At 40.3% G+C, this 26,523-nt stretch overlaps 1 protein-coding gene across 2 annotated transcripts; it reads left to right on the plus strand.

Moving 5' to 3' along the window:
• The first annotated feature begins 3,245 nt into the window (after positions 1–3,245).
• On the plus strand, positions 3,246–8,085 carry LOC133622464 (thymosin beta-12). 2 transcript variants are annotated; one of them, XM_061985243.1, is made up of 3 exons: positions 3,246–3,409; positions 4,378–4,490; positions 7,327–8,085. In XM_061985243.1, the coding sequence occupies exons 2-3, from the start codon at positions 4,391–4,393 to the stop codon at positions 7,359–7,361; spliced, it is 135 nt and encodes a 44-aa protein (XP_061841227.1). In that variant the 5' UTR covers positions 3,246–3,409; positions 4,378–4,390; the 3' UTR covers positions 7,362–8,085. The 2 variants fall into 2 exon arrangements, with proteins under 2 accessions (XP_061841227.1, XP_061841228.1); XM_061985244.1 differs by lacking the exon at positions 3,246–3,409 and having other exon boundaries at positions 4,355–4,490.
• Positions 8,086–26,523: the final 18,438 nt, after the last annotated feature.

Below are 26,523 nucleotides of genomic sequence, written 5' to 3' on the forward strand. Positions count from 1 at the left end.
GAATAATTTTGTGAATATGGATATTCAAGAATAAATGATTTGTAAATGTATCACTGAAAAGATGCTATCGCTAATTGTTTTGACAATCAAACTTTTTTTTTTCTTACACAATTTGTTTGATTAGAAGACATTAATTTGAATGTTTAATAATATCAATACATGTAACTTTTTAAATATTTTCAATCACTTTACTATCAGGAAAAATTACCAATCAGAAATTATTTTTAATTAATTTATTTTGTTTTTTGTTTTTCACAATTTTGAACCCTTAATTTTTTCAATGTTGAAGTTTTCTGAATTTGTATATTAAGCGGGGGATTTTTATTTTATTTGGATATTTAGTAATAATTTTAATACATTTTCATATTACATTTACAAAAATTATAGTTGTAATAAAATATAATTGACTATTACAAAAAATACATTAGCCAATTTATTCTTTTTTGCATATTACAAAAAGTAGCAGAAAAATATCTAAATAAAATTTTTACATTTGCTTGAATCCGGATTTCAAGAATAGAATACAATTTTAACCACAACATTTAAATAAAATTAAAATTGCCTTTTTTTTTATAGGACAACCAAAGTACTTAAAGCAATTTTTTTTTTTTTTTTACTATTGTAGATTGGAAAACAAAGTATTTGCCTTAATATTGATATTCAATAATATGTAACTTTTTAAAGAATATTATTTTTTTACTATCAGGACAATTTACTTAAACCAGCAAGTAGTACTTTTTTTTCATTTTATTTTTTATTCTTAGACAGAAAGATACTTTATTAACTCATATTATTTCCAGGATTTTGCAGGCCACATAAAACAGGTCTTGAGTTTGATACGTGCCCCTACAGCTCAGTGGAACTTTTAGACTTCAAGGGAAGTGACTGTTTAATTGTGGCGCCCTTATCACCACCAGGGGGCGCCTTGCTCGCATAAACACGCAGCCACGTCAGTCTTCAAGCCCTGCCATAGTTGCACTTACCATGTTGAGTGCACAACTAAGGTCAACGGCATTGTGCCATAAGTACCCGGATGTTGCACTCAGCCCGCCCGGAACGTTTGAGGGCAGTGAGCATGCGCACTAAAACATCCTCATTCAAATCACCACCCTCTTGAATACGTACCGCTTTAATTCACACTTTAAAACGGCAAACTCGCCTAATTGTCTAAAAATTATCATTTTGGGGCCATAAAAAACACGAACATGGCAATTGTCACGGACATTTTTTTGTCATTTTCCATTGTCTATTTCTGAAAACAAAACCTTCACTTTTCACAAACAGAAGCTTCTAGAAATCCTAGAAATCCCATAACTATTTAGTAGGGGTGTGGGAAAAAAATCGATTCTAATTCGAATCGCGATTCTCACCTTGTGCGATTCAGAATCGATTCTCATTTTTAAAAATTTTATTTTTTTTATTTTTATTATTTAATCCAACAAAACAATACACAGCAACACTACAACAATGCAATCCAATTCCAAAACCAAACCCGACCCAGCAACACTCAGAACGGCAATAAACAGAGCAATTGAGAGGAGACACAAACACGACACAGAACAAACCAAAAGTAGTGAGACAAAAATGAATATTATCAGCAACAGTATCAATATTAGTAACAATTTCAACATAGCAGTGATTAAAAATCCCTCATTGACATCATTAGACATTTATCCAAAATAAAAAAAAAAGAATAGTGTCACAGTGGCTTACACTTGCATCACCTCTCATAAGCTTGACAACACACTGTGTTAGAGATGTCCGATAATATCGGCCTGCCGATATTATCGACCGATAAATGCTTTATAATGTAATATTGGAAATTATTTTTACATTTTTTTATTAAATTAACATAAAAAACACAAGATACACTTACAATTAGTGAACCAACCCAAAAAACCTCCCTCTCCCATTTACACTCATTCACACAAAAGGGTTGTTTCTTTGTTATTAATATTCTGGTTCCTACATTATATATCAATATATATCAATACAGTCTGCAAGGGATACAGTCCGTAAGCACACATGATTATGCGTGCTGCTGGTCCATTAATAGTACTAACCTTTAACAGTTAATTTTACACATTTTCATTAATTACTAGTTTCTATGTAACTGTTTTTATATTGTTTTACTTTCTTCTTCTTTTTCCAAGAAAATGTATTTAATTTATTTATCCTATTTTATTTTTTTATTTTTTTTTTTAAAAAGGACCTTATCTTTACCATACCTGGTTGTCCAAATTAGGCATAATAATGTGTTAATTCCATGACTGTATGTATCGGTATCGGTTGATATCGGTATCGGTAGTTAAAGGGTTGGACAATATCGGATATAGGCAAAAAGCCATTGTCGGACATCCCTACACTGAGTCCAATATTTTCACAAAGATAAAATAATTCATATTTTTGGTTCATTTAATAGTTAAAACAAATTTACATTATTGCAATCAGTTGATAAAACATTGTCCTTTACAATTATAAAAGCTTTTTACAAAAATCTACTACTCTGCTTGCATGTCAGCAGACTGGGGTAGATTGAGACACTTGTGATTTAGGGCTATATAAATAAACATTGATTGATTGATTGATTGATCCTGCTGAAATCCTATGTAATGAATGAATAGAGAATCCTTTTGAATCGGGAAAAAAAATCGTTTTTGAATTGAGAATCGTGTTGAATTGGAAAAAAAATAAAAAAATCGATTTTGAATCGAATCGTGACCCCAAGAATCGATATTGAATCGAATCGTGGGACACCCAAAGATTCACAGCCCTACTATTTAATAATCATTTATCATGTATTTTGTTGTGCCCTTATTCTTTTAATTTCCTGATTTACTTTGTATCAAATTATTTATTATGATTAATTCATGTTGAAAATATAATTTATATTACGGCTTATTTGTTGCATGTGTTAAGTTTTGTTCAACAAAAAGAAAAAAAGTAAACAAAACAAAGGGCGGAAGTGGATAGTTGTTGTAATCGTCACTTCCGGTAAGTGCACTTCTGCATTGTCAACATTCGCGTCCTCGGGAATTAAGTGCGCACACTGAAACACAGCCCGAGCCTATCACGCTCAAATAACACAAGTGAGTACATGTTCAAGTCGACACCAGGGTGGAAACTAGCCTGTTCAAAGTCCACACAAGGAAGTAGAAACACGTTTGTTGGACGTGGCTCTGCTTCGTTAGGCGCATTTCAGCCATTTTTGTTGCCCCCCCCCCTTTCCACATTAAGGTGCAGTTACGTCGAGTCACCAGCAGGGGGGGGGCGGCGCGCAGCAAGACGCTCGGTGATGTCACAGCTCATTAGCATATTGATGACTATATGTAACGCCTGCGCCAGGACGCGCCTTTTACTGCTGCAACGCACTTGATCAGAACTCTCGCCTACGCCAGACCAGTCCTCGGTAAGATAATCACTCTATACGACACTTTTGTTCATGTGGGTGTCGCAAATCAAACACTATATTTACTCTCTTTGTCTTGTAAGTGGGAGAGCTAATTCCATGATCCGAGTGGCTAATAGCGGAGTGTCAGCATGGCTGGTGTATGTGTGTGTTTGTGTGGGAGAGAATCACGCACACGCGTGTTTCCTTTGTTGGTTGTGTCTCGGCGTCCACGAATGCGAATATGTTGCACGCCACGATTCGGACTGAAGAAACTGCGCAACATGGGCGGTGGTTCCTTCATGTTGCACAGCGGGGGGTGCAGGAGAGGAAGTGACAACGTGAATTTGGCCATGAGGGCAAACAAAAGGAGCGTCGATGACTAACAAGTAGTTACAAAACATGCATTGATTGACCCCCTGCGTTGTTATGCAAATGTGCTTTAACGCCTGGACTTCATCATGGCTGATGATGATGATGATGATGATGATGGATGCTAATCAAATCCCAGCCGGAGGTGAACAAAAGAAGGCAAGACTTGGCCCAAAGAAGTGTTGGTAGTGACATGTCCGACACAATGGAAGACAACGCCCTGATAAATAAATGATAAATGGGTTGTACTTGTATAGCGCTTTTCTACCTTCAAGGTACTCAAAGCGCTTTGACACTACTTCCACATTTACCCATTCACACACACATTCACACACTGATGGAGGGAGCTGCCATGCAAGGCGCTAACCAGCACCCATCAGGAGCAAGGGTGAAGTGTCTTGCTCAGGACACAACGGACATGACGAGGTTGGTACTAGGTGGGGATTGAACCAGGGACCCTCGGGTCGCGCACGGCCATTCTTCCACTGCGCCACGCCGTCTGATTTGACCATCAAGTGGATATTTTCACGCTCAAGTGCCAAAACCTCACATTTCACTTTTTTTTTTCTTTTTTTTTTTTAAAGTTTCCTCACTTCTTTTGTTTTGTGCTCCGGCAGACCTTCCGCCAACATGAGCGACAAGCCAGACATCTCCGAGGTGACCAGCTTCGACAAGAACAAGCTGAAGAAGACCGAGACCCAGGAGAAAAATCCCCTCCCCACAAAAGAAAGTAAGTGTGTGTCCAAAGTGTGGCCCCGGGTGGGGTGGGGTGGGGGGGCATTAGGGGGCCCGCAGCTCATTTGATTATATTCAAGAACTTAAGTAAAACCTTTTGAATATTTGAGTTCTCCTTTAACGATTTTAGCCAAAAATTATTAAAACATTTTTATTCACAATTAACGTATTTTTAAGGTTTTCTCAATTTTGGATATTCAACAATGATTGAAACAAAACAGCAAATTTAACCCCCTGCCTAAAAAAAATCTAAAATGATGCCTTTATTTGACTAAAAATGTTGGGTTTTTTTTTTTTTTTTTTTTTTTAAAGACCTTAATTGTATGTTAGAATAATTTTGGGAATATGGATATTCAAGAATAAACAAACATTTGTAAAAAAAAAAAATATCACTAATTTTTTTTCAATTTGAAAATCTAACATTTTTTACGGAATGTGGTCGATAAAACATATATTTTAATATTTAATAACAATCCATGTAAGTGTTTGAATATTTTTCATCACTTAACTATTAGGAACAACTACCGTAACCACAAAATTATTGTTTTTAATTAATTTATTTTCCTTTTTGTTTTTTTTACAATTTTGAACCCTTAATTTTTTCCATGTTGTCGCACTATAAGGCGCACCTAAAAACCTCAAATTTTCTCAAAAGCTGACAGTGCACCTTATAATCCGGTGCGCCTTATATATGGACCAATATTGAGCCACAACATGTCTCGCAACCCCAGCCTCTACTGTAACGTCTATTCTATGCGCCTTATAATGCGGTGCGCCTTATATATGAACAGTTTTAAAATAGGCCATTCATTGAAGGTGCGCCTTATAGTGCGGAAAATACGGTATTAGGAACAACTACCGTAACCACAAAATTGTTTTTCATTAATTTTCTTTTGTTTTCTTAGTTTTGAACGCTTCATTTTTTCCATGTTAAAGTATTCTAAATTTAAATATTAAGTGGGGAAACACATTCTCAATTTGGATATTTAGCAGGGCTGCAACTAACAACTAATTTGATAATTGATTATTCTGTTGATTATTACTTCGATTAATCGATTAATAATCGGATAAAAGAGACAAACTACATTTCTATCCTTTCCAGTATTTTATTGGAAAAAAAACAGCATACTCGCACCATACTTATTTTGATTATTGTTTCTCAGCTGTTTGTACGTGTTGCAGTTTATAAATAAAGATTTAATAAATAAATAAAAAAAAATATATATATACGGTATATAAAAAAAATAGCCTCTGCGCATAGCATAGATCCAACGAATCGATGACTAAATTAATCGCCAACTATTTTTGTAATCGATTTAATCGATTAGTTGTTGCAGCCCTAATATTTAGTAATAATTTTAATACATTTTCTTATTAAATTTACAAAAAATGTAATAAAATATAATTGACTATTACACAAAATACATTAGCCTGTATTGTATTTTTTTTATATTACAAAATGTAGAAAAAAATCCAAATACAATTTTTACATTTGCTTGAATCCGGAAGACTATAAAAATGTGACCCTTTACCTCCCTGCTTGGCACTCAGCATCAAGGGTTGGAATTAAGGGTTAAATCACCAAAAATGATTCCCGGGCGTGGCCACCGCTGCTGCTTGCCCCTCCCCTCACCTCCCAGGGGGTGATCAAGGGTGATGGGTCAAATGCAGAGAATAATTTCTCCACACCTAGTGTGTGTGTCACAATCATTGGTACTTTAACTTAACTTAATAAGAATAACATGCAATTTTAAACGGCATTTAAATTAAAATTGCCATTTTATTTGGACAACCAAAGTACTTAAAACAATTTTTTTGCTATTGTAGATTGGAAAACAAAGTATTTGCCTTAATATTGATATTCAATAATATGTAACTTTTTAAAGTGTATTACATTTTTCTTTAGACTATCAGGACAAACTACTTAAGCCAGAAAGTATTCCTTTTCTTTCTTTTTTTTACAATTATATAATTTTTCCATGTAAATGTGTTTTCAATCTGGATATTCAATCATTTAAAAAATCTTGCAAATTAAATTTGAAAAATCTAACATATTGCCTTTATTTGACTTTGTTTTTTCAAATGATTTAATTGTATTGTAGAAACCTTTTAAAATAGGGAAAACAGCTTTTCTATTTGCATGGCTGTGGATATTAAGAATAAGTCAAATACAATTGTAAATGTCGCTTCTGAAATATAGTGTGTATTTAAAACTGAAAATACAGCAGTCAAATTGTAGATTAGCAAACCAAAAAGTTTGCTTAAGTTTGATTTTAAAGAATATTTGAAATCCCTTAATCATCAGAAAAAAACTTGGTAATTAAACAATATTAATATTTTCAAACTAAGTTACCATTTTTTTCTTATTTTACACAATTTGGATATTCAGCAAAAATTTTAATAAAATTGCCTTGAATTGACAATCAAAAATTTGACATTAGCCAGAATTTCTTTTCTTTTAAATTTTTACTATGGAGAAAAATACAAGCTTACTGTTTTTCTATTACCTGAATCTGGATATTTAAGAATAAATTAAAGGTTGTAAATGTATGTTTTTGTCTTAAAAAAAATTGCCAATTTTTATAGTTAATCAAAATTAATGACACATAATTCTTTCTATTTTTTTCGGTTGTAGATTATGGAAAAAAAATGGTTTGGCGCGGATATTTAAAAATATAAAATGAATAGAGCGCATTTCTACAACTAATTGATTTTAGTCTTTTGACATAAAATGTTCTTAGGATCAGATTACAAAACTTAAACAAAAAATTAAGTTCTCCATGTGCAATATTTGATATTGTCCGATAAAATATTTCCTTTGTCCTTCGCAGCCATCGAACAGGAGAAGAAGGCGGCGACGTCGTGAAGCCGTGCAACCGCCGCCCCCTCCCAATCCCCCCTCACCCCCCTCCTGCATTGCCTTGTTTTCGGTCACTTCTTCTTGCTGTTTATCTTTGTAACCGACATGATGACAACAATAACCGCGCTGCACAGTCTCTCTCTCTCTCTCGCGTGGGTGGGCGATGTTTTCTCAGTGGTTGTCGCCCCCCGCCCCCCTCCGTCATCACTCGCCGCCGTGTTGTTTAGCGGGATGAAGAAGGCGGTTTGAGCCTCCCAGGGAAGGGGGCGGAGCCCGGCCTGAGTCCCAGGAAGAGCATCACTGTCTCAACACCCCCCAACCCCCCTCACCACCACAACTTCCTGTGCGGCTGCTTTTGCGCCAAAGCTGACGAGCTTTTCCTTATCTTGTCTTTTTGGAAATATGGTGGCCCCCCAAAAAATGTGATTGAACCCCCCACAAAATGATAGTTGTTTCTTCATGGTATTTTTGTTTTGAGGATGGAAAAAAATGGATTCCAACTCGATCTGGCAACAAATGGACCTTGTTGATGGTTAAAATGCACTTTGTCCCTTTTTTGTCTGAGTCAGGATGTGTTTAGGAGGGGGGGGGGGGGGAGAGTCAATTGGTTCCATGTGCTTTTTTTTAGACCAATTAGTCTTTTTGGAATCGCATTACTTTGCCACCAAACCATTGCAAGAAATGGAAAATCGTGAAATGTTGTAATAAAAAAAAAAAGATTTGTTACTAAGATGTCTGCTGTCAAGTGTTTGCAGTCTACAAGCTATCTCTATTACCGTATTTTTCGGAGTATAAGTCGCATCGGCCGAAAATGCATAAAAAAAGGAAAAACCATATATAAGTCGCACTGGAGTATAAGTTGCATTTTATGGGGACATTTATTTGATAAAACCCAACACCAAGAATAGACATTTGAAAGGCAATTTAAAATAAATAAATAGTGAACAACAGGCTGAATAAGTGTACGTTATATGAGGCATAAATAACCAACTGAGAACGTGCCTGGTATGTTAACGTAACATATTATGGTAAGAGTCATTCAAATAACTATAACATATAGAACATGCTATACTTTTACCAAACAATCTGTCACTCCTAATCGCTAAATCCCATGAAATCTTATACGTCTAGTCTCTTACGTGAATGAGCTAAATAATTGATATTTTATGCTAATGTGTTAATTTCACACATAAGTCGCCCTGAGTATAAGTCGAACTATGAAAAAAAAACTGCGACTTATAGTCCGAAAAATACGGTAATAGAATTTCATTGATCCAGATCTGCCTGCTGTCCCCTCTTAAATGATCTGAATGCAAAGCCAGGTGGGTTAGTGAATAGGACACCTTGACCCAGACTAGTCCTAAAATGCAGACAAACCCTTAATGTCATTAGCACGCCATTACTAGACCAGTTAGCAACGTTATTAAATGTCTTTTTCATGGGTTAATGCTAAACCATACTTGCCAACCTTGAGACCTCCGATTTCGGGAGGTGGGGGAGGGGGCGTGGTCAGGGCTGGGGCGGGGCGTGGTTGAGGGCGTGGTTAAGAGGGGAGGAGTATATTGACAGCTAGAATTCACCAAGTCAAGTATTTCATATATATATATATATATATATATATATATATATATATATATATCTTCATCCTGAAAATATGCAAACAAAACTGTGTTTAGATAATTGATACTTCAAACTTGCATAAATAAATCTTAAGGAATATAACATAACTTGGCTTCTGAGAGCTTCAAAATGTAATGAATAAAATGCTAAAGTTGTTGATAAACAAGCAATTATTTTAATAATTAAATATGGTCATTTTAAATGAATTATGATCATTTAAAATTAATTATTTCAAATATGTTTATTTTAATGTATAATTCTATGGCTGAATGTAATAAGGAGTCAGAAAAAATACAAATAAAAATACAGTTAATTTTGATGTTTTTAGCAAAATATAGTAAACATTTATTTGTATTTTTTTTTATTTTTTTTTATTAATAAATATATTTGTTTTTAGGTAAGATAAACATAATAATACAATTTGTCTCTAGTCTGGATGATTTAGTTCTTGTCACCCTGTTGTCCTTCCGTCGTGAAAAAAGGCTGTCCTCACTCAGGTCCGCATGGAGCTGGAGGGGGCGTGGCCTCCAGTTCCGGCTGAAAATCGGGAGATTTTCGGGAGAATATTTGTCCCGGGAGGTTTTCGGGAGAAGCACTGAATTTCGGGAGGGTTGGCAAGTATGTGCTAAACCGCCATTGGAAAATTGACCGTCTTCCTGGTGGGAGTAAGTGGATTGCTGTTAAGTCAGTTTCTCTTGATAAGCTATTAATCTGCGTTTAAGAGCTAGGTTAGCAGGCCATGTGTGTGGCCTGAGCCTGGCCGCGCGGATTAGTTGGCTCCACCGAGGCTGATGTTACTCAAGGTTGTTTAGGTCACGCATGTCAGCCTGGCGGTAACCCGTGGCGACGGCTGCTGCTGAGTCACGTCTTCGTCTGGAGGCGGACGGATGCCTTCCCGCTTGGAATACTCCTGAGATTAGGAAGGCGGCGCATGCAACGGAGGTGTTTCTTCCACATTCCAGAAGAGATAACGCCTCGTTGCACGATTATCTGCGTCTATTATGTCTCCCATCGCTGGCCGGTGAGGCATCTCCATGGCAACCAGTCACAGGATCTTTTTAGTTGACGTTCACGTTTCAAAAATAAATGCGATTTGTAAAGTGAACGCTGTCTGACCCGCATGCTTGCTTTAATATCATGTGACCAGGTTTTCCCTCTTAAACTGTCAGTAGGTTGGATAAACTGTAATTATTGAAAATGGGTTAACATTTGAGTGGGCCCCGGGCCCCTATGCAGTGGAAAGGTTTGGCCCTGAGGTAAAAAAGGATATATATACAGTTGTCCTCATAAGTTTACATACCCTGGGAGAATGTATGACCATTCTTCAGAGAATATGAATGATAACACAAAAACCTTTTCTTCCACTCATGCTTAATGGCTGTGTGAAGCTATTTATTGGCAAACAACTGTGTTTACTCTTTTTAAAGAGACCAGCAAAGATTTCAGCCACAACTGCCAGGAAAATTGTTCGAGATGCAAAGAAAAATTCGCAAATAACTGCGGCTGAAATACAGGACTCTCTGGAAAAATTGTGGTGTGGCTGTTTCAAGATGCACAATAAGGAGGCATTGGAAGAAAAATGGGCTGCATGGTCGAGTCGCCAGAAGAAAGCCATTTCTGCGCAAATGTCACAAAGTATCCCGCTTACATTACGCCAAACAGCACAGAGACAAGCCTCAAAACTTCTGGAACAAAGTAATTTGGAGTGATGAGACCAAAGTTGAACTTTTTGGCCACTCGACCATGCAGCCCATTTTTCGTCAATTGCCTCCTTATTGTGCATCTTGAAACAGCCACAGCACAATTTTTCAGAGAGTCCTGTATTTCAGCTGAAGTTATTTGTGGATTTTTCTTTGCATCTCGAACAATTTTCCTGGTTGTGGCTGAAATCTTTGCTGGTCTACCTGAATCCCTCATTTTCCACTTCTTAATCAGCGTTTGAACACTGCTGATTGGCATTCTCAATTCCTTGGATATCTTTTTATACCCCTTTTCCTGTTTTATGCAGTTAAATTACCTTTTCTCGCAGATCCTTTGACAATTATTTTGCCTTCCCCGTGACTCAGAATCTGGAAACATCTGTGCAGCACTGGATGAAAGATGCAATGGTCTGACAGAAGCCCAGAAACTCACTGACCTTTTATACACACACATTCATTACAAACAAACATGTCACAGGTGAGGATTGGAACCTTGATTAGCCATTCAAACCTGTTTGTGTCAACTGTTGTGCATGTTATCAGATCAAAGTCACTGGGGTGTGTAAACTTTTCATCAGGGTCATTTGGGTACTTTCTTTTGTCATTTTGATTTAAAAAGAGTAAACACAGTTGTTTGCCAATAAATAGCTTCACACACTACTAAGCATGAGTGGAAGAAAGGTTTTTGTGTTATCATTCATATTCTCTGAAGAATGGCCAAGAAATCATAAATTCTCCAAGGGTATGTAAACTTATGAGCACAACTGTATATATACATACAGGTAAAAGCCAGTAAATTAGAATATTTTGAAAAACTTGATTTATTTCAGTAATTGCATTCAAAAGGTGTAACTTGTACATTATATTTATTCATTGCACACAGACTGATGCATTCAAATGTTTATTTCATTTAATTTTGATGATTTGAAGTGGCAACAAATGAAAATCCAAAATTCCGTGTGTCACAAAATTAGAATATTACTTAAGGCTAATACAAAAAAGGGATTTTTAGAAATGTTGGCCAACTGAAAAGTATGAAAATGAAAAATATGAGCATGTACAATACTCAATACTTGGTTGGAGCTCCTTTTGCCTCAATTACTGCGTTAATGCGGCGTGGCATGGAGTCGATGAGTTTCTGGCACTGCTCAGGTGTTATGAGAGCCCAGGTTGCTCTGATAGTGGCCTTCAACTCTTCTGCGTTTTTGGGTCTGGCATTCTGCATCTTCCTTTTCACAATACCCCACATATTTTCTATGGGGCTAAGGTCAGGGGAGTTGGCGGGCCAATTTAGAGCAGAAATACCATGGTCCGTAAACCAGGCACGGGTAGATTTTGCGCTGTGTGCAGGCGCCAAGTCCTGTTGGAACTTGAAATCTTCATCTCCATAGAGCAGGTCAGCAGCAGGAAGTATGAAGTGCTCTAAAACTTGCTGGTAGACGGCTGCGTTGACCCTGGATCTCAGGAAACAGAGTGGACCGACACCAGCAGATGACATGGCACCCCAAACCATCACCCAACCATGCAAATTTTGCATTTCCTTTGGAAATCGAGGTCCCAGAGTCTGGAGGAAGACAGGAGAGGCACAGGATCCGCGTTGCCTGAAGTCTAGTGTAAAGTTTCCACCATCAGTGATGGTTTGGGGTGCCATGTCATCTGCTGGTGTCGGTCCACTCTGTTTCCTGAGATCCAGGGTCAACGCAGCCGTCTACCAGCAAGTTTTAGAGCACTTCATGCTTCCTGCTGCTGACCTGCTCTATGGAGATGGAGATTTCAAGTTCCAACAGGACTTGGCGCCTGCACACAGCGCAAAATCTACCCGTGCCTGGTTTACGGACCATGGTATTTCTGTTCTAAATTGGCCCGCCAACTCCCCTGACCTTAGCCCCATAGAAAATCTGTGGGGTATTGTGAAAAGGAAGATGCAGAATGCCAGACCCAAAAACGCAGAAGAGTTGAAGGCCACTATCAGAGCAACCTGGGCTCTCATAACACCTGAGCAGTGCCAGAAACTCATCGACTCCATGCCACGCCGCATTAACGCAGTAATTGAGGCAAAAGGAGCTCCAACCAAGTATTGAGTATTGTACATGCTCATATTTTTCATTTTCATACTTTTCAGTTGGCCAACATTTCTAAAAATCCCTTTTTTGTATTAGCCTTAAGTAATATTCTAATTTGTGACACACGGAATTTTGGATTTTCATTTGTTGCCACTTCAAATCATCAAAATTAAATGAAATAAACATTTGAATGCATCAGTCTGTGTGCAATGAATAAATATAATGTACAAGTTACACCTTTTGAATGCAATTACTGAAATAAATCAAGTTCTTCAAAATATTCTAATTTACTGGCTTTTACCTGTATATATATATATATAGGTGTGTGTATACATGTACACTATATTGCCAAAAGTATTTGGCCACCTGCCTTTACTCACATATGAACTTAAAGTGCCATCCCATGGAATTGTCCAAAATGTTTTGGTTTCCTGGAGCATTCAAAGTTCCTTTCACTGGAACTGAGAGGCCAAGCCCAACTCCTGAAAAAAACCCAAATCCATAATTCCTCCTCCACCAAATTTCACACTCGGCACAAAGCAGTCGGAAATGTAGCATTTCTCCTGGCAACCTCCAAACCCAGACTCGTCCATCAGATTGCCAGATGGAAAAGCGTGATTCATCACTCCAGAGAAGGCGTCTCCACTGCTCTAGAGTCCAGTGGCGACCACTGCATCCCACGCTTTGCATTGGACTTGGTGATGTATGGCTTAGATGCAGCTGCACGGCCATGGAAACCCATTCCACGAAGCTCTCTGCGTACTGTACGTGGGCAGGTGGCATCCTATGACAGTTCCATGCTGGAAATCAATGAGAGCGGCCCATTCTTTAACAAATGTTTGTAGAAACAGTCTCCATGCCTAAGTGCTTGATTTGATACACCGGGCCAAGTGATTAGGACACCTGATTCTCATCATTTGGATGGGTGGCCAAATACTTTTGGCAATATAGTGTACATATGTATGTATATATGTATATATAGATATATGTACCCAGAACCCACGTGCTGCTTATGAAGTGAGAGTTACGAGTGCAATCCTGCACAAAAGCACTGAGATAATGTGGTTTTATTTACAGCACCAGCTGTGAGGTTGGTGCTGTAAAAAACAAACAAACCCCAAAACGATTAAAAAGACCACTAATTGCACGCAGCGCGCCGCTGACGTGTAAAAACCATGTGGGCGTGGTCCTTCTGTCCTCTAGCTGATTATCCCAGATGGGCTCCATTACTGTTTCCCCAGGATCCATGTTGTTTAAAAGGCAAATCAATGTGGACGAATTAGCGGACATTGATGCTGTCCTGACACGTGTGTGTGTGTGTGTGTGTGTGTGTGTGTGTGTGTGTGTGTGTGTGTGTGTGTGTTCCTGTATTTCTACCCTTATTGAGACATCAACAAGGAAAAGTAGCTTCCACATGAGGAGCGGTGAACAAGTGATGACATAAATCATGGTCCCAATAACATTGCATCTAATAGAGAATGTCTCATTTGCACCCCTGGTGGTGAAATCTATCAAAATGAGGGTGGTGCCAAAAAGGAGGGATTTTTCAAATTGACTGTGTGTCGGTTTTAAAAGTGCTCCCCCTCTGGTCAACATATGAAATAACAAGTGTGTGTAAAAAATTTGAAGTGCTCCCCCTCTGGTCAACATATGAAATAACAAGTGTGTGTAAAAATTCGAAGTGCTCCCCCTCTGGCCAAAAACAGTTTCAAGATGGGACTTAAATGTGTGACTATCTGTGGTCCGTGACTCGTTTGTCATCGGCCTTAAGCACATTACAAAAAACAAAAAAATAGAGATCTCATTTGCACCCCTGGTGGTGAAATCTATCAAAATGAGGGATTTTGTGTGTCAGTTTTAAAAGTGCTCCACCTCTGGCCAACATATGAAATAACAAGTGTGTGTAAGAAATTGAAAAAAAGCCCCCTTTGGCAAAAAATAATTAAAATAAATAAATAAATATGTGTATAGATAGAGACATATTGTAATAACTTGACGTAAATAATAAATAATTAACTAAAAGCAGTCTTTTTCTCACAATGTGTCGACTTTTTTCTTATAAAATTGGGAACAATTTCTCATATTCTTTCTGTTTCTGTGATATTGCAATATTTTCTCGTAAAATTATTACTTTTTAATGCAAAATGGTGATATTTGTCATATAACATTCTGACTTTTATCACAATATTGACATTTTTCTTTGTTGTCTCTTGTAAAATAATGATATTTTTTGAGTAAAATGATGACTTTTGTCATAATTTTGCCAAGTGATATTCCGATTATTATTATAATATTGGAGACATTTTACAGTTTTCTTATAAAATTGTGACTTTTGTCAAGTGAAATTGCGACTCTTTTCATAAAACTGCCAACATTTTGAGATTTTCTTCCAAAATTGCGACTGTTTTTGAGTGAAATTCCGACTTTTATCATAATATTGCACAAATGTTTCGTTTTTCTAGTAACATTTCGACTTGCATTGAGTAAAATGACAACTTTTATTATAACACTGCCAAAATTCTAAGTTTTACTTGTGAATTTGTGACCTTTTTCTTGTGAAATTCCAATGCATTTTTCACAACAAGCTTTTTTACATTGACATAGTTTGTATATATTATTAATGTTGTGAATACACTTCTTTACATATCTAGAAAGGGTGGTCCTAAAGAGGTAAGCATTTTTCTCAGGTCTCAAGAAGGTAAGAAATACAAGACTGTGTGTGTGTGTGTGCGTGTGTGTGTGTGTGTGTGTGTGTGTGTGTGTGTGTGTGTGTGTGTGTGTGTAATGACACACGTGAAGGCAATTCTGGAATATTCTTAATTACCCGAATCACTGCAGGAAAATGTTACCCAATTGCTACAAACCAGCCTTTTCAATAATGTTCATTTAATCACAGACTACGTTTACACTGCAGGCCAAAGAGGCCCAAACCGGATTTTTTCAAAATCCGATTTTAATCCAACTGACTGTTTACTGCAAGTCAAATCTGATCTTTATCTGACTCCAGTGTAAACGTGCACCGGCCTCAATGTGACATCACTTCCATGCACAGGTCAATAAAGTGAAAATTAAGGAAGTTGAACAAGGAAGTCGCTACTACTGGGAACCAAAATGCATGCTTGAGTAGTCTCTTGGGAGCCTAAATGTGCGCTTAAGTGCCCTTTCGGAAACCCAAATGTGTGCTTCAGTTCCCTCTTAAAGACAAAACACATTCTAAAAAGCTCTTTTGGGAGACAACATGTGTGATAAAGTGCCTTTTTAGGAGCCCAAACGTATGCTGAAGTGCCCTCTTAGGAGCCCAAAAGCGTGAGTAGATGTCCTCCTGGGAGCAAAAATGTGTGCTTAAGTGCCCTCCTAGGCACCAAAAGGCGTACTTAAATGCCCTTTTAGCAGCCAAAATGCAAGCTAAAGTGCCCTCTGAGGTGCCAAACGGCGTGCTTTAGTGCCCTCTTTGGAGGTAAAATGCGTGTTAATGTGCCTTCTCTGGAGCCAGAAAGTGTGCTAAAGTTCTAATTTTAGAAAGCTCTCTTAGGAGCCCAACACGTGTTTTAAGTGCCCTCTTAGGAGCCAAAGCATGTGTTAAAGTGCCTTTTAGGAACCATGCACGCTAAAGTGCTCTTTTAGGAGCCTAAATATGTGCTAAAGTCCCCTTTTAGAAACCGAAATGTGTGCAAAAATGCCCTCTTTGGAGCCAAAATGTGTGCTAAAGTTCCCTCGAGAGCCAAATGCATGCTACAAAGCTCTATTGGGAGCCAAAATGTGTGTTAAAATGTCCTCTTAGGAGCCAAAAAGCATGCTAAAGGGCACTGTTGAGAGCCAAAATGCATGCTAAAGAGCCATCTTGGGAGCCAAAATGGGTGCTAAAGAGCCCTCTTAGGCGCCAAAATGCAGACTAAAGTGCCTTCTGCTGAGCCAAAAAGTGTGTTAACGTTCCCTCTTTAGAGCAAAATGCATGCTAAAAAGCTCTATTGGGAGTCAAAATGTGTTAAAATGTCCTCTTAGGAGCCAAAAAGCATGCTAAAGCGCCCTGTTAAAAGCCAAAATGCATGCTAAAGAGCCATCTTGGGAGCCAAAATGGGTGCTAAAGTGCCCTCTTAAGAGCCAAAATGCAGACTAAAGTGCCCTCTTAAGAGACAAAATGCAGACTAAAGTGCCCTCTACGGAGCCAAAAAGTGTGTTAAAGTGCTATCTTCGCAGCCAAAAAGTGTGTTAAAGTGCCCTCTTAAGAGTCAAAATGCAGACTAAAGTGCCCTCTTAAGAGCCAAAATGCAGACTAAAGTGCCCTCTTAAGAGCCAAAATGCAGACTAAAGTGCCCTCTTAAGAGCAAAATGCATGCTGAAAAGCTCTATTGGGGGCCAAAATGTGTGTAAAAATGTCTTAGAAGCCAAAAAGCATGCTAAAGCGCCCTGTTAAAAGCCAAAATGCATGCTAAAGAGCCATCTTGGGAGCCAAAAAGGGTGCTAAAGTGCCCTCTTGGCGCAAAAATGCAGACTAAAGTGCCTTCCTAAGAGCCAAAATGCAGACTAATGTGCCCTCTTAGGCGCCAAAGTGCAGGCTAAAGTGCCCTCTTAAGAGACAAAATGCAGACTAAAGTGCCCTCTTAAGAGCCAAAATGTAGACTAAAGTGCTCTCTTTGGAGCCAAAAAGTGTGTTAAAGTGCCCTCTTAAGAGCCAAAATGCAGAGACTTAAGTGCCCTCTTAAGAGCCAAAATGCAGACTAAAGGGCCCTCTTATAGAGCCAAAATGCAGACTAAAGGGCCCTCTCCGGAGCCAAAAAGGGTGCTAAAGTGCCCTCTTGGCGCCAAAATGCAGGCTAAAGTGCCTTCTTAAGAGCCAAAATGCAGGCTAAAGTGCCTTCTTAAGAGTCAAAATGCAGGCTAAAGTGCCTTCTTAAGAGTCAAAATGCAGACTAAAGTGCCCTCTTAAGAGCCAAAATGCAGGATAAAGTGCCTTCTTAAGAGCCAAAATGCAGACTAAAGTGCCCTCTTAAGAGCCAAAAAGTGTGTTAAAGTGCTCTCTTTGGAGGCAAAAAGTGTGTTAAAGTGCCCTCTTAAGAGCCAAAATGCAGACTAAAGTGCCCTCTTAAGAGCCAAAATGCAGACTAAAGTGCCCTCTTCGGAGCCAAAAAGTGTGTTAAAGTGCCCTCTTAAGAGCCAAAAAGCAGGCTAAAGTGCCTTCTTAAGAGCCAAAATGCACACTAAAGTGCCCTCTTAAGAGCCAAAATGGGTGCTAAAGTGCCCTCTTAAGAGCCAAAATGCAGACTAAAGTGCCCTCTTCGGAGCCAAAAAGTGTGTTAAAGTGCCCTCTTAAGAGACAAAATGCAGACTAAAGTGCCCTCTTAAGAGCCAAAACGGAGACTAATGTGCCTTCTTCGGAGCCAAAAAGTGTGTTAAAGTGCCCTCTTAAGAGCCAAAATGCAGAGACTTAAGTGCCCTCTTAAGAGCCAAAATGCAGACTAAAGGGCCCTCTTATAGAGCCAAAATGCAGACTAAAGGGCCCTCTCCGGAGCCAAAAAGGGTGCTAAAGTGCCCTCTTGGCGCCAAAATGCAGGCTAAAGTGCCTTCTTAAGAGCCAAAATGCAGGCTAAAGTGCCTTCTTAAGAGTCAAAATGCAGGCTAAAGTGCCTTCTTAAGAGTCAAAATGCAGACTAAAGTGCCCTCTTAAGAGCCAAAATGCAGGATAAAGTGCCTTCTTAAGAGCCAAAATGCAGACTAAAGTGCCCTCTTAAGAGCCAAAATGCAGACTAAAGTGCCCTCTTCTGAGCCAAAAAGTGTGTTAAAGTGCTCTCTTTGGAGGCAAAAAGTGTGTTAAAGTGCCCTCTTAAGAGCCAAAATGCAGACTAAAGTGCCCTCTTAAGAGCCAAAATGCAGACTAAAGTGCCCTCTTCGGAGCCAAAAAGTGTGTTAAAGTGCCCTCTTAAGAGCCAAAAAGCAGGCTAAAGTGCCTTCTTAAGAGCCAAAATGCACACTAAAGTGCCCTCTTAAGAGCCAAAATGGGTGCTAAAGTGCCCTCTTAAGAGCCAAAATGCAGACTAAAGTGCCCTCTTCGGAGCCAAAAAGTGTGTTAAAGTGCCCTCTTAAGAGACAAAATGCAGACTAAAGTGCCCTCTTAAGAGCCAAAACGGAGACTAATGTGCCTTCTTCGGAGCCAAAAAGTGTGTTAAAGTGCCCTCTTAAGAGCCAAAATGCAGAGACTTAAGTGCCCTCTTAAGAGCCAAAATGCAGACTAAAGGGCCCTCTTATAGAGCCAAAATGCAGACTAAAGGGCCCTCTCCGGAGCCAAAAAGGGTGCTAAAGTGCCCTCTTGGCGCCAAAATGCAGGCTAAAGTGCCTTCTTAAGAGCCAAAATGCAGGCTAAAGTGCCTTCTTAAGAGTCAAAATGCAGGCTAAAGTGCCTTCTTAAGAGTCAAAATGCAGACTAAAGTGCCCTCTTAAGAGCCAAAATGCAGGATAAAGTGCCTTCTTAAGAGCCAAAATGCAGACTAAAGTGCCCTCTTAAGAGCCAAAATGCAGACTAAAGTGCCCTCTTCTGAGCCAAAAAGTGTGTTAAAGTGCTCTCTTTGGAGGCAAAAAGTGTGTTAAAGTGCCCTCTTAAGAGCCAAAATGCAGACTAAAGTGCCCTCTTAAGAGCCAAAATGCAGACTAAAGTGCCCTCTTCGGAGCCAAAAAGTGTGTTAAAGTGCCCTCTTAAGAGCCAAAAAGCAGGCTAAAGTGCCTTCTTAAGAGCCAAAATGCACACTAAAGTGCCCTCTTAAGAGCCAAAATGGGTGCTAAAGTGCCCTCTTAAGAGCCAAAATGCAGACTAAAGTGCCCTCTTCGGAGCCAAAAAGTGTGTTAAAGTGCCCTCTTAAGAGACAAAATGCAGACTAAAGTGCCCTCTTAAGAGCCAAAACGGAGACTAATGTGCCTTCTTCGGAGCCAAAAAGTGTGTTAAAGTGTCTTCTTAAGAGCCAAAATGCAGGCTAAAGTGCCTTCTTAAGAGCCAAAATGCAGACTAAAGTGCCCTCTTAAGAGCTAAAATGCAGACTAAAGTGCCCTCTTTGGAGCCAAAATGTGTGTTAAAGTGCCCTCCTAAGAGCCAAAATGCAGACTAAAGTGCCCTCTTAAGAGCCAAAATGCAGACTAAAGTGCTCTCTTTGGAGCCAAAAAGTGTGTTAAAGTGCTCTCTTTGGAGCCAAAAAGTGTGTTAAAGTGCCCTCTTAAGAGCCAAAATGCAGACTAAAGTGCCCTCTTAAGAGCCAAAAAGTGTGTTAAAGTGCTCTTTTAGGAGCCAGAATGTGTGCTGAAGTTCTCTCCTAAGAGCCAAACACACAGTAAAAAAACTCTTAGGAGCCAATCGTGTTCTAATTAAGGGGCCCTCTTAGGAGCCAAAACTCACTTCAACGTCCTCCTGGGAGGCAAAGACAATAAATTGTGCTCTTGGCAGAAAATATCACTGCTGCGCTTCAATGACAAATATTGATTCCAATTAAGTCAAGCAGGCTTTTCCAAGAGTCAATTATATTGTTTTTTTTCTCCCCAATTTCATTACATTTTTTTTTTTTTTTGCACATCATTTCGTAATTAATGAAAAAACAATCAATAGATGGTAAAACAAGTTTTAAAAACACCTCCTTGTTAAAATGAGTCCCATCCGTCCATTGACTTTTTGTCACATAGTCACATGTTAGTGCACATACCTTCAAGTCAAGACCCGCCCATCTCCGCCTCTGATTGGCCAATTCAACCCACTGCCAGTAGCCAATCAGAGGTCGTGAAAGCGGGTCTTCGCTGAATGCGGGAGAAAAAAAAAGTTGTCAATTGTGTGTTAGTAAATAAATATTAGCTATGCAGCCAGGAAGCTTTACTTTTATTTTGGGCTTTTTGTTGTTGTTGAGCTAAAGTATATTGAGACATAATTATATCTATTTAAAAATTATCTGGTGTTTGAATGCATTTTTGCAAATTCAAATGGTAGGATTTTGTGTCAACCAGGAAGTAGTCTGCTCTGATGAGGTTTCTCTTTTTTCCTCTTGGACGCCTAAATCTGATTGGAAGCCCCCCCCCCCCCCCCCTTTTTTTTGGCCCCACCATGACAAATATAAACACAATATGGTTATCTTATCTTGCACCTCCTTGAACACACCTGTGCACTCCCCTGCACTATGTGTTGCTTCATGCCTCACAAAGTGAATTATATTTATATAGCGCTTTTCTCTAGTGACTCAAAGTGCTTTACGTAGTGAAACCCAATATCTAAGTTACATTTAAACCATAGGGTGGCACTGGGAGCAGGTGGGTAAAGTGTCTTGCCCAAGGCAGTGACTGGGATGTCGGAAGAAGCGGGAATCGAACCTGGAACCCTCAAGTTGCTGGCACGGCCGCTCGACATGCATCCACAAAAATATACGCCACACACATACATAGCCCACCCCTCCAATCCAACGCCCTCGACGCAAATCCCACAGGGGTGATGAAAGGATGGTCAGCGCCTGAGAGCTGCGGCCGACCACCATGACCCCGCACTCCCTCCCCTCTGTTGCTAGATATCTTGAGATGTACGTTGCAATATGTATATGTGCTTTGCTATGGAGGTTTTTTTTTCCCACTCCAGACTAGGCCCCCTTAGGAGCCCAGTCTAGATTGTATTTTTTTACTCATCCTTCCCCAGCATTATACCTTTTCCCCATCTTTTACGGGGCGCCTTGTGGCGACCCATCAGCGTTCCTGTTCTGTAACCCTGTACACTGTTTGTTTGTCTAATCTTCAACGGGTTTGTGCTGAAAACAAAGTTTTGTTGTACTTGTGCAATGACAATAAAGACCTATCCTATCCTATCCTATCCTATCCAACCGAGCTATTCTGCCCCGCTAGGCCGAGGAGACGCCTTATGTGCATGACTCCACACGCCCTGACAAACATGCATGTTTGCGTCTGCATAATTAAGTTATTTTCCATCAGTCCACAGCCTGCAGCAAAGTTTATTTGTGTAACTTCCATCAGCTGCTTTGCGGGCCTGTTGGGACGTATGGCGCTGAAAAAGCCTGCAAACCCCCCTCCCCCCTCCCTCTCTCCCCCGGCGTCTTGCGTGAGCTCAGTGTCTATAAATGAAGCGGCCTTGCAAGGTTGCTTCAGCGACATTGCTCAAAAGCATCATTGTGCAACGCGCCTGCGGGACCTTTCATGCGCGCTCAACACGAATCATGTGTGGATCAGTTGGACTCGTGCCCGGGGAGATTAAGAAGAGACACTACGTTTTTATTACGGGGTTGAGAAACAATACATACTTTTTCTACACTCTACAAACCTTAGCCTCTTTTTTTTTAAATGCATTTCCTGTGGGCGTGGCCTGTGCAGTAGTGATAAGGCGGCATGTTTGTAACAAGGTAAGACACAAAGGAAGCGCCAGGCCAGTCTGAGTGGGCGTGTGAGCACAGAATAAAGTTGTTAAAGTTGATATGAAGGAAGTTAGGACGCGACATTGGACAACTTTGTTTTTGTGGTCTTATTTGAGCACTGTCTAAACTCCCACACAGTCAAGGACAGCTCTTGGGAGTCAAAATGTGTGCTAAAGTGCCCTCTGAGGTGCCAAAATGTGTGCTAAAGTGCCCTCTGAATGCCAAAATGTGTGCTAAAGTGCCCCCCGAGGTGCCAAAATGTGTGCTAAAGTGCCCTCTGAATGACAAAATGTGTGCTAAAGTGCCCTCTGAATGCCAAAATGTGTGCTAAAGTGCCCTCTGAGGTGCCAAAATGTGTGCTAAAGTGCCCTCTGATTGCCAAAATGTGTGCAAAAGTGCCCTCTGAGGTGCCAACATGTGTGCTAAAGTGCCATCTAGGGTCCCAAACAGCGTGCTTTAGTGCCCTCTTTGGAGGTAAAATGTGTTAAAATGCCTTTTAGGAACCAAATTGCACACTAAAGTACTCTTTTTAGGAGCCTAAATAGGCACTGAAGTGCCCTTTTAAAGAGCCAAAATGCAGACTAAAGTGCCCTCTTCCGAGCCAAAATGTGTGCAAAAGTGCCCTCTGAGGTGCCAAAATGTGTGCGAAAGTGCCCTCTGAATGACAAAGTGTGTGCTTAAGTGCCCTCTGAGGTGGTAAACAGCGTGCTTTAGTGCCCTCTTTGGAGGTAAAACGTGTTAAAGTGCCTTTTAGGAACCAAATTGCACACTAAAGTACTCTTTTAGGAGCCTAAATGTGCGCTAAAGTGCCCTCTTAAAGAGCCAAAATGCAGACTAAAGTGCCCTCTTTGGAACCAAAATGTGTGCAAAAGTGCCCTCTGAGGTGCCAAAATGTGTGCGAAAGTGCCCTCTGAATGCCAAAATGCAGACTAAAGTGCACTCTTCGAAGTCAAAATGTGTGCAAAAGTGCCCTCTGAGGTGCCAACGTGTGCTAAAGTGCCCTCTTAGGTGCCAAACGGTGTGCTTTAGTGCCCTCTTTGGAGGAAAAGCATGTGTTAAAGTGCCTTTTAGGAACAAATTGCACACTAAAGTACTCTTTCAAGAGCCTAAATATGCGCTAAAGTGCCCTCTTAAGAGCCAAAATGCAGACTAAAGTGCTCTCTTCGGAGCCAAAATGTGTGCAAAAGTGCCCCCCGAGGTGCCAAAATGTGTGCTAAAGTGCCCTCTGAATGACAAATGTGTGCTAAAGTGCCCTCTGAATGCCAAAATGTGTGCTAAAGTGCCCTCTGAGGTGCCAAAATGTGTGCAAAAGTGCCCTCTGAGGTGCCAACATGTGTGCTAAAGTGCCATCTAGGGTCCCAAACGGCGTGCTTTAGTGCCCTCTTTGGAGGTAAAATGTGTTAAAATGCCTTTTAGGAACCAAATTGCACACTAAAGTACTCTTTTTAGGAGCCTAAATATGCACTGAAGTGCCCTTTTAAAGAGCCAAAATGCAGACTAAAGTGCCCTCTTCCGAGCCAAAATGTGTGCAAAAGTGCCCTCTGAGGTGCCAAAATGTGTGCGAAAGTGCCCTCTGAATGACAAAGTGTGTGCTTAAGTGCCCTCTGAGGTGGTAAACAGCGTACTTTAGTGCCCTCTTTGGAGGTAAAACGTGTTAAAGTGCCTTTTAGGAACCAAATTGCACACTAAAGTACTCTTTTAGGAGCCTAAATGTGCGCTAAAGTGCCCTCTTAAAGAGCCAAAATGCAGACTAAAGTGCCCTCTTTGGAACCAAAATGTGTGCAAAAGTGCCCTCTGAGGTGCCAAAATGCAGACTAAAGTGCACTCTTTGAAGTCAAAATGTGTGCAAAAGTGCCCTCTGAGGTGCCAACATGTGTGCTAAAGTGCCCTCTTAGGTGCCAAACGGTGTGCTTTAGTGCCCTCTTTGGAGGAAAAGCATGTGTTAAAGTGCCTTTTAGGAACAAATTGCACACTAAAGTACTCTTTCAAGAGCCTAAATATGCGCTAAAGTGCCCTCTTAAGAGCCAAAATGCAGACTAAAGTGCTCTCTTCGGAGCAAAAGTGCCCCCCGAGGTGCCAAAATGTGTGCTAAAGTTCCCTCTGAGGTGCCAACATGTGTGCTAAAGTGCCCTCTAGTTTCCCAAACGGCGTGCTTTAGTGCCCTCTTTGGAGGTAAAACGTGTTAAAGTGCCTTTTAGGAACCACATTGCACACTTAAGTACTCTTTTAGGAGCCTAAATGTGCGCTAAGGTGCCCTCTTAAAGAGCCGAAATGCAGACTAAAGTGCCCTCTTCGGAACCAAAATGTGTGCAAAAGTGCCCTCTGAGGTGCCAAAATGTGTGTGAAAGTGCCCCCTGAATGACAAAGTGTGTGCTTAAGTGCCCTCTGAGGTTCCAACATGTGTACTAAAGTGCCCTCTGAGGTGCCAAACGGCGGGCTTTACTGCCCTCTTCGGAGGTAAAACGTGTTAAAGTGCCTTTTAGGAACCAAATTGCACACTAAAGTACTCTTTTAGGAGCCTAAATATGCGCTAAAATGCCCTTTTAAGAGCCAAAATGCAGACTAAAGTGCCCTCTTAAGAGCAAAATGCATGCTAAAAAGCTCTCTTGGGAGCCAAAATGTGTGTTAAAATGTCCTCTTAGGAGCCAAAAAGCATGCTAAAGTGCCCTGTTCAGAGCCAAAATGTCTGCTAAAGTGCCCTCTGAAGTGCCAAAATGTGTGCTAAAGTTCCCTCCGAGGTGTCAAAATGTGTGCAAAAATGTCCTCTGAGGTGTCAAACGGCGTGCTTTAGTGCCCTCTTCGGAGGTCAAACGTGTTAAAGGGCCTTTTAGGAACCAAATTGCACACTAAAGTACTCTTTTAGGAGCTTAAATATGCGCTAAAGTGCCCTTTTAAGAGCCAAAATGCAGACTAAAGTGCCCTCTTAAGAGCAAAATGCATGCTAAAAAGCTCTCTTGGGAGCCAAAATGTGTGTTAAAATGTCCTCTTAGGAGCCAAAAAGCATGCTAAAGTGCCCTGTTCAGAGCCAAAATGCATGCTAAAGAGGAATCTTGGGAGTCAAAATGGGTGCTAAAGTGCCATTTTAGGTGCCAAAATGCAGGCTAAAGTGCCATGTTAAGAGCCAAAATGCCTGCTAAAATTCCCTCATGAGCAAAAAGCATGCTAAAAGGCCCCGTTAAGAGTCAAAATGCATGCTAAAGAGCAATCTCGGGAGTCAAAATGGGTGCTAAAGTGCTCTCTAAAGAGCCAAAATGTAGGCTAAAGTCCCTCTAAAGAGCCAAAAATCATGCTAAAGTGCCGTGTTAAGAGCCAAAAAGCATGCTAAAGTGCCTTGTTAAGAGCCAAAATGCATGCTAAAGAGCAATCTTGGGAGTCAAAATGGGTGCTAAATTGCCCTTTAAGGCGCCAAAATGCAGGCTAAAGTGCCCTCCTAAGAGCCATAATGGGTGTTAAAGTGCCCTCTTAAGAGCCAAAATGCAAGCTAAAGTGCCCTCTAAAGAGCCAAAAAGCAGGCTAAAGTGTCCTCTTAGGAGCCAAAAAGTATGCTAAAGAGCCATCTTGGGAACCAAAATGGGTGCTAAATTGCCCTCTAAGGTGGCAAAATGCAGGCCAAAGTGCCCTCTTAAGAGCCAAAATGGGTGCTAAAGTGCCCTCTTAAGAGCTAAAATGCATACTAAAGAGCCATCTTGGGAGCCATAATGGGTGCTAAATTGCCCTCCAAGGCGCCAAAATGCAGGCTAAAGTGCCATCTTAAGAGTTATGATGGGTGCTTAAGTGCCCTTTTAAGAGCCAAAATGCAAGCTAAAGTGCCCTCTAGAGAGCCAAAATGTAGGCTAAAGTGCCCTCTTAGGAGCCAAAATGGGTGCTAAATTGCCCTCTTAAGAGCCAAATGGGTGGCTAAAGTGCTCTCTTAGGAACCAAAATGCAGGCTAAAGTGCCCTCTTCAGAGCCAAAATGCAGGCTAAAGTGCCCTCTTAAGAGCCAAAATGCAGGCTAAAGTGCTCTCTTAGGAGCCAAAAAGCAAGCTAAAGTGCTGTGTTCGGAGCCAAAATATATGCTAAAGAGCCATCTTGGGAGCCAAAATGGGTGCTAAAGTGCCCTCTTAAGAACCAAAATACAGGCTAAAGTGCTCTCTTAGGAGCCAAAAAGCAAGCTAAAGTGCTGTGTTCGGAGCCAAAATACATGCTAAAGAGCCATCTTGGGAGCCAAAATGGGTGCTAAACTTAAGAGCCAAAATGCGGGCTAAAGTGCCCTCTTAGGAGCCAAACGTGTGCTAAGGTGCCCTCTTAGGAGCCAAAACTCACTTCAACGTCCTCCTGGGAGGCAAAGGCAGTAAGAACTTAGTTTTTGTGGTCTTATGTGTGTGCTCCAAACCTCCGCACAGTCAAGGACGTCACAGCAGACGGCA

This window comes from Nerophis lumbriciformis, linkage group LG23, assembly GCF_033978685.3.
Source record: "Nerophis lumbriciformis linkage group LG23, RoL_Nlum_v2.1, whole genome shotgun sequence".
Taxonomy (NCBI): Eukaryota; Metazoa; Chordata; class Actinopteri; order Syngnathiformes; family Syngnathidae; genus Nerophis; species Nerophis lumbriciformis.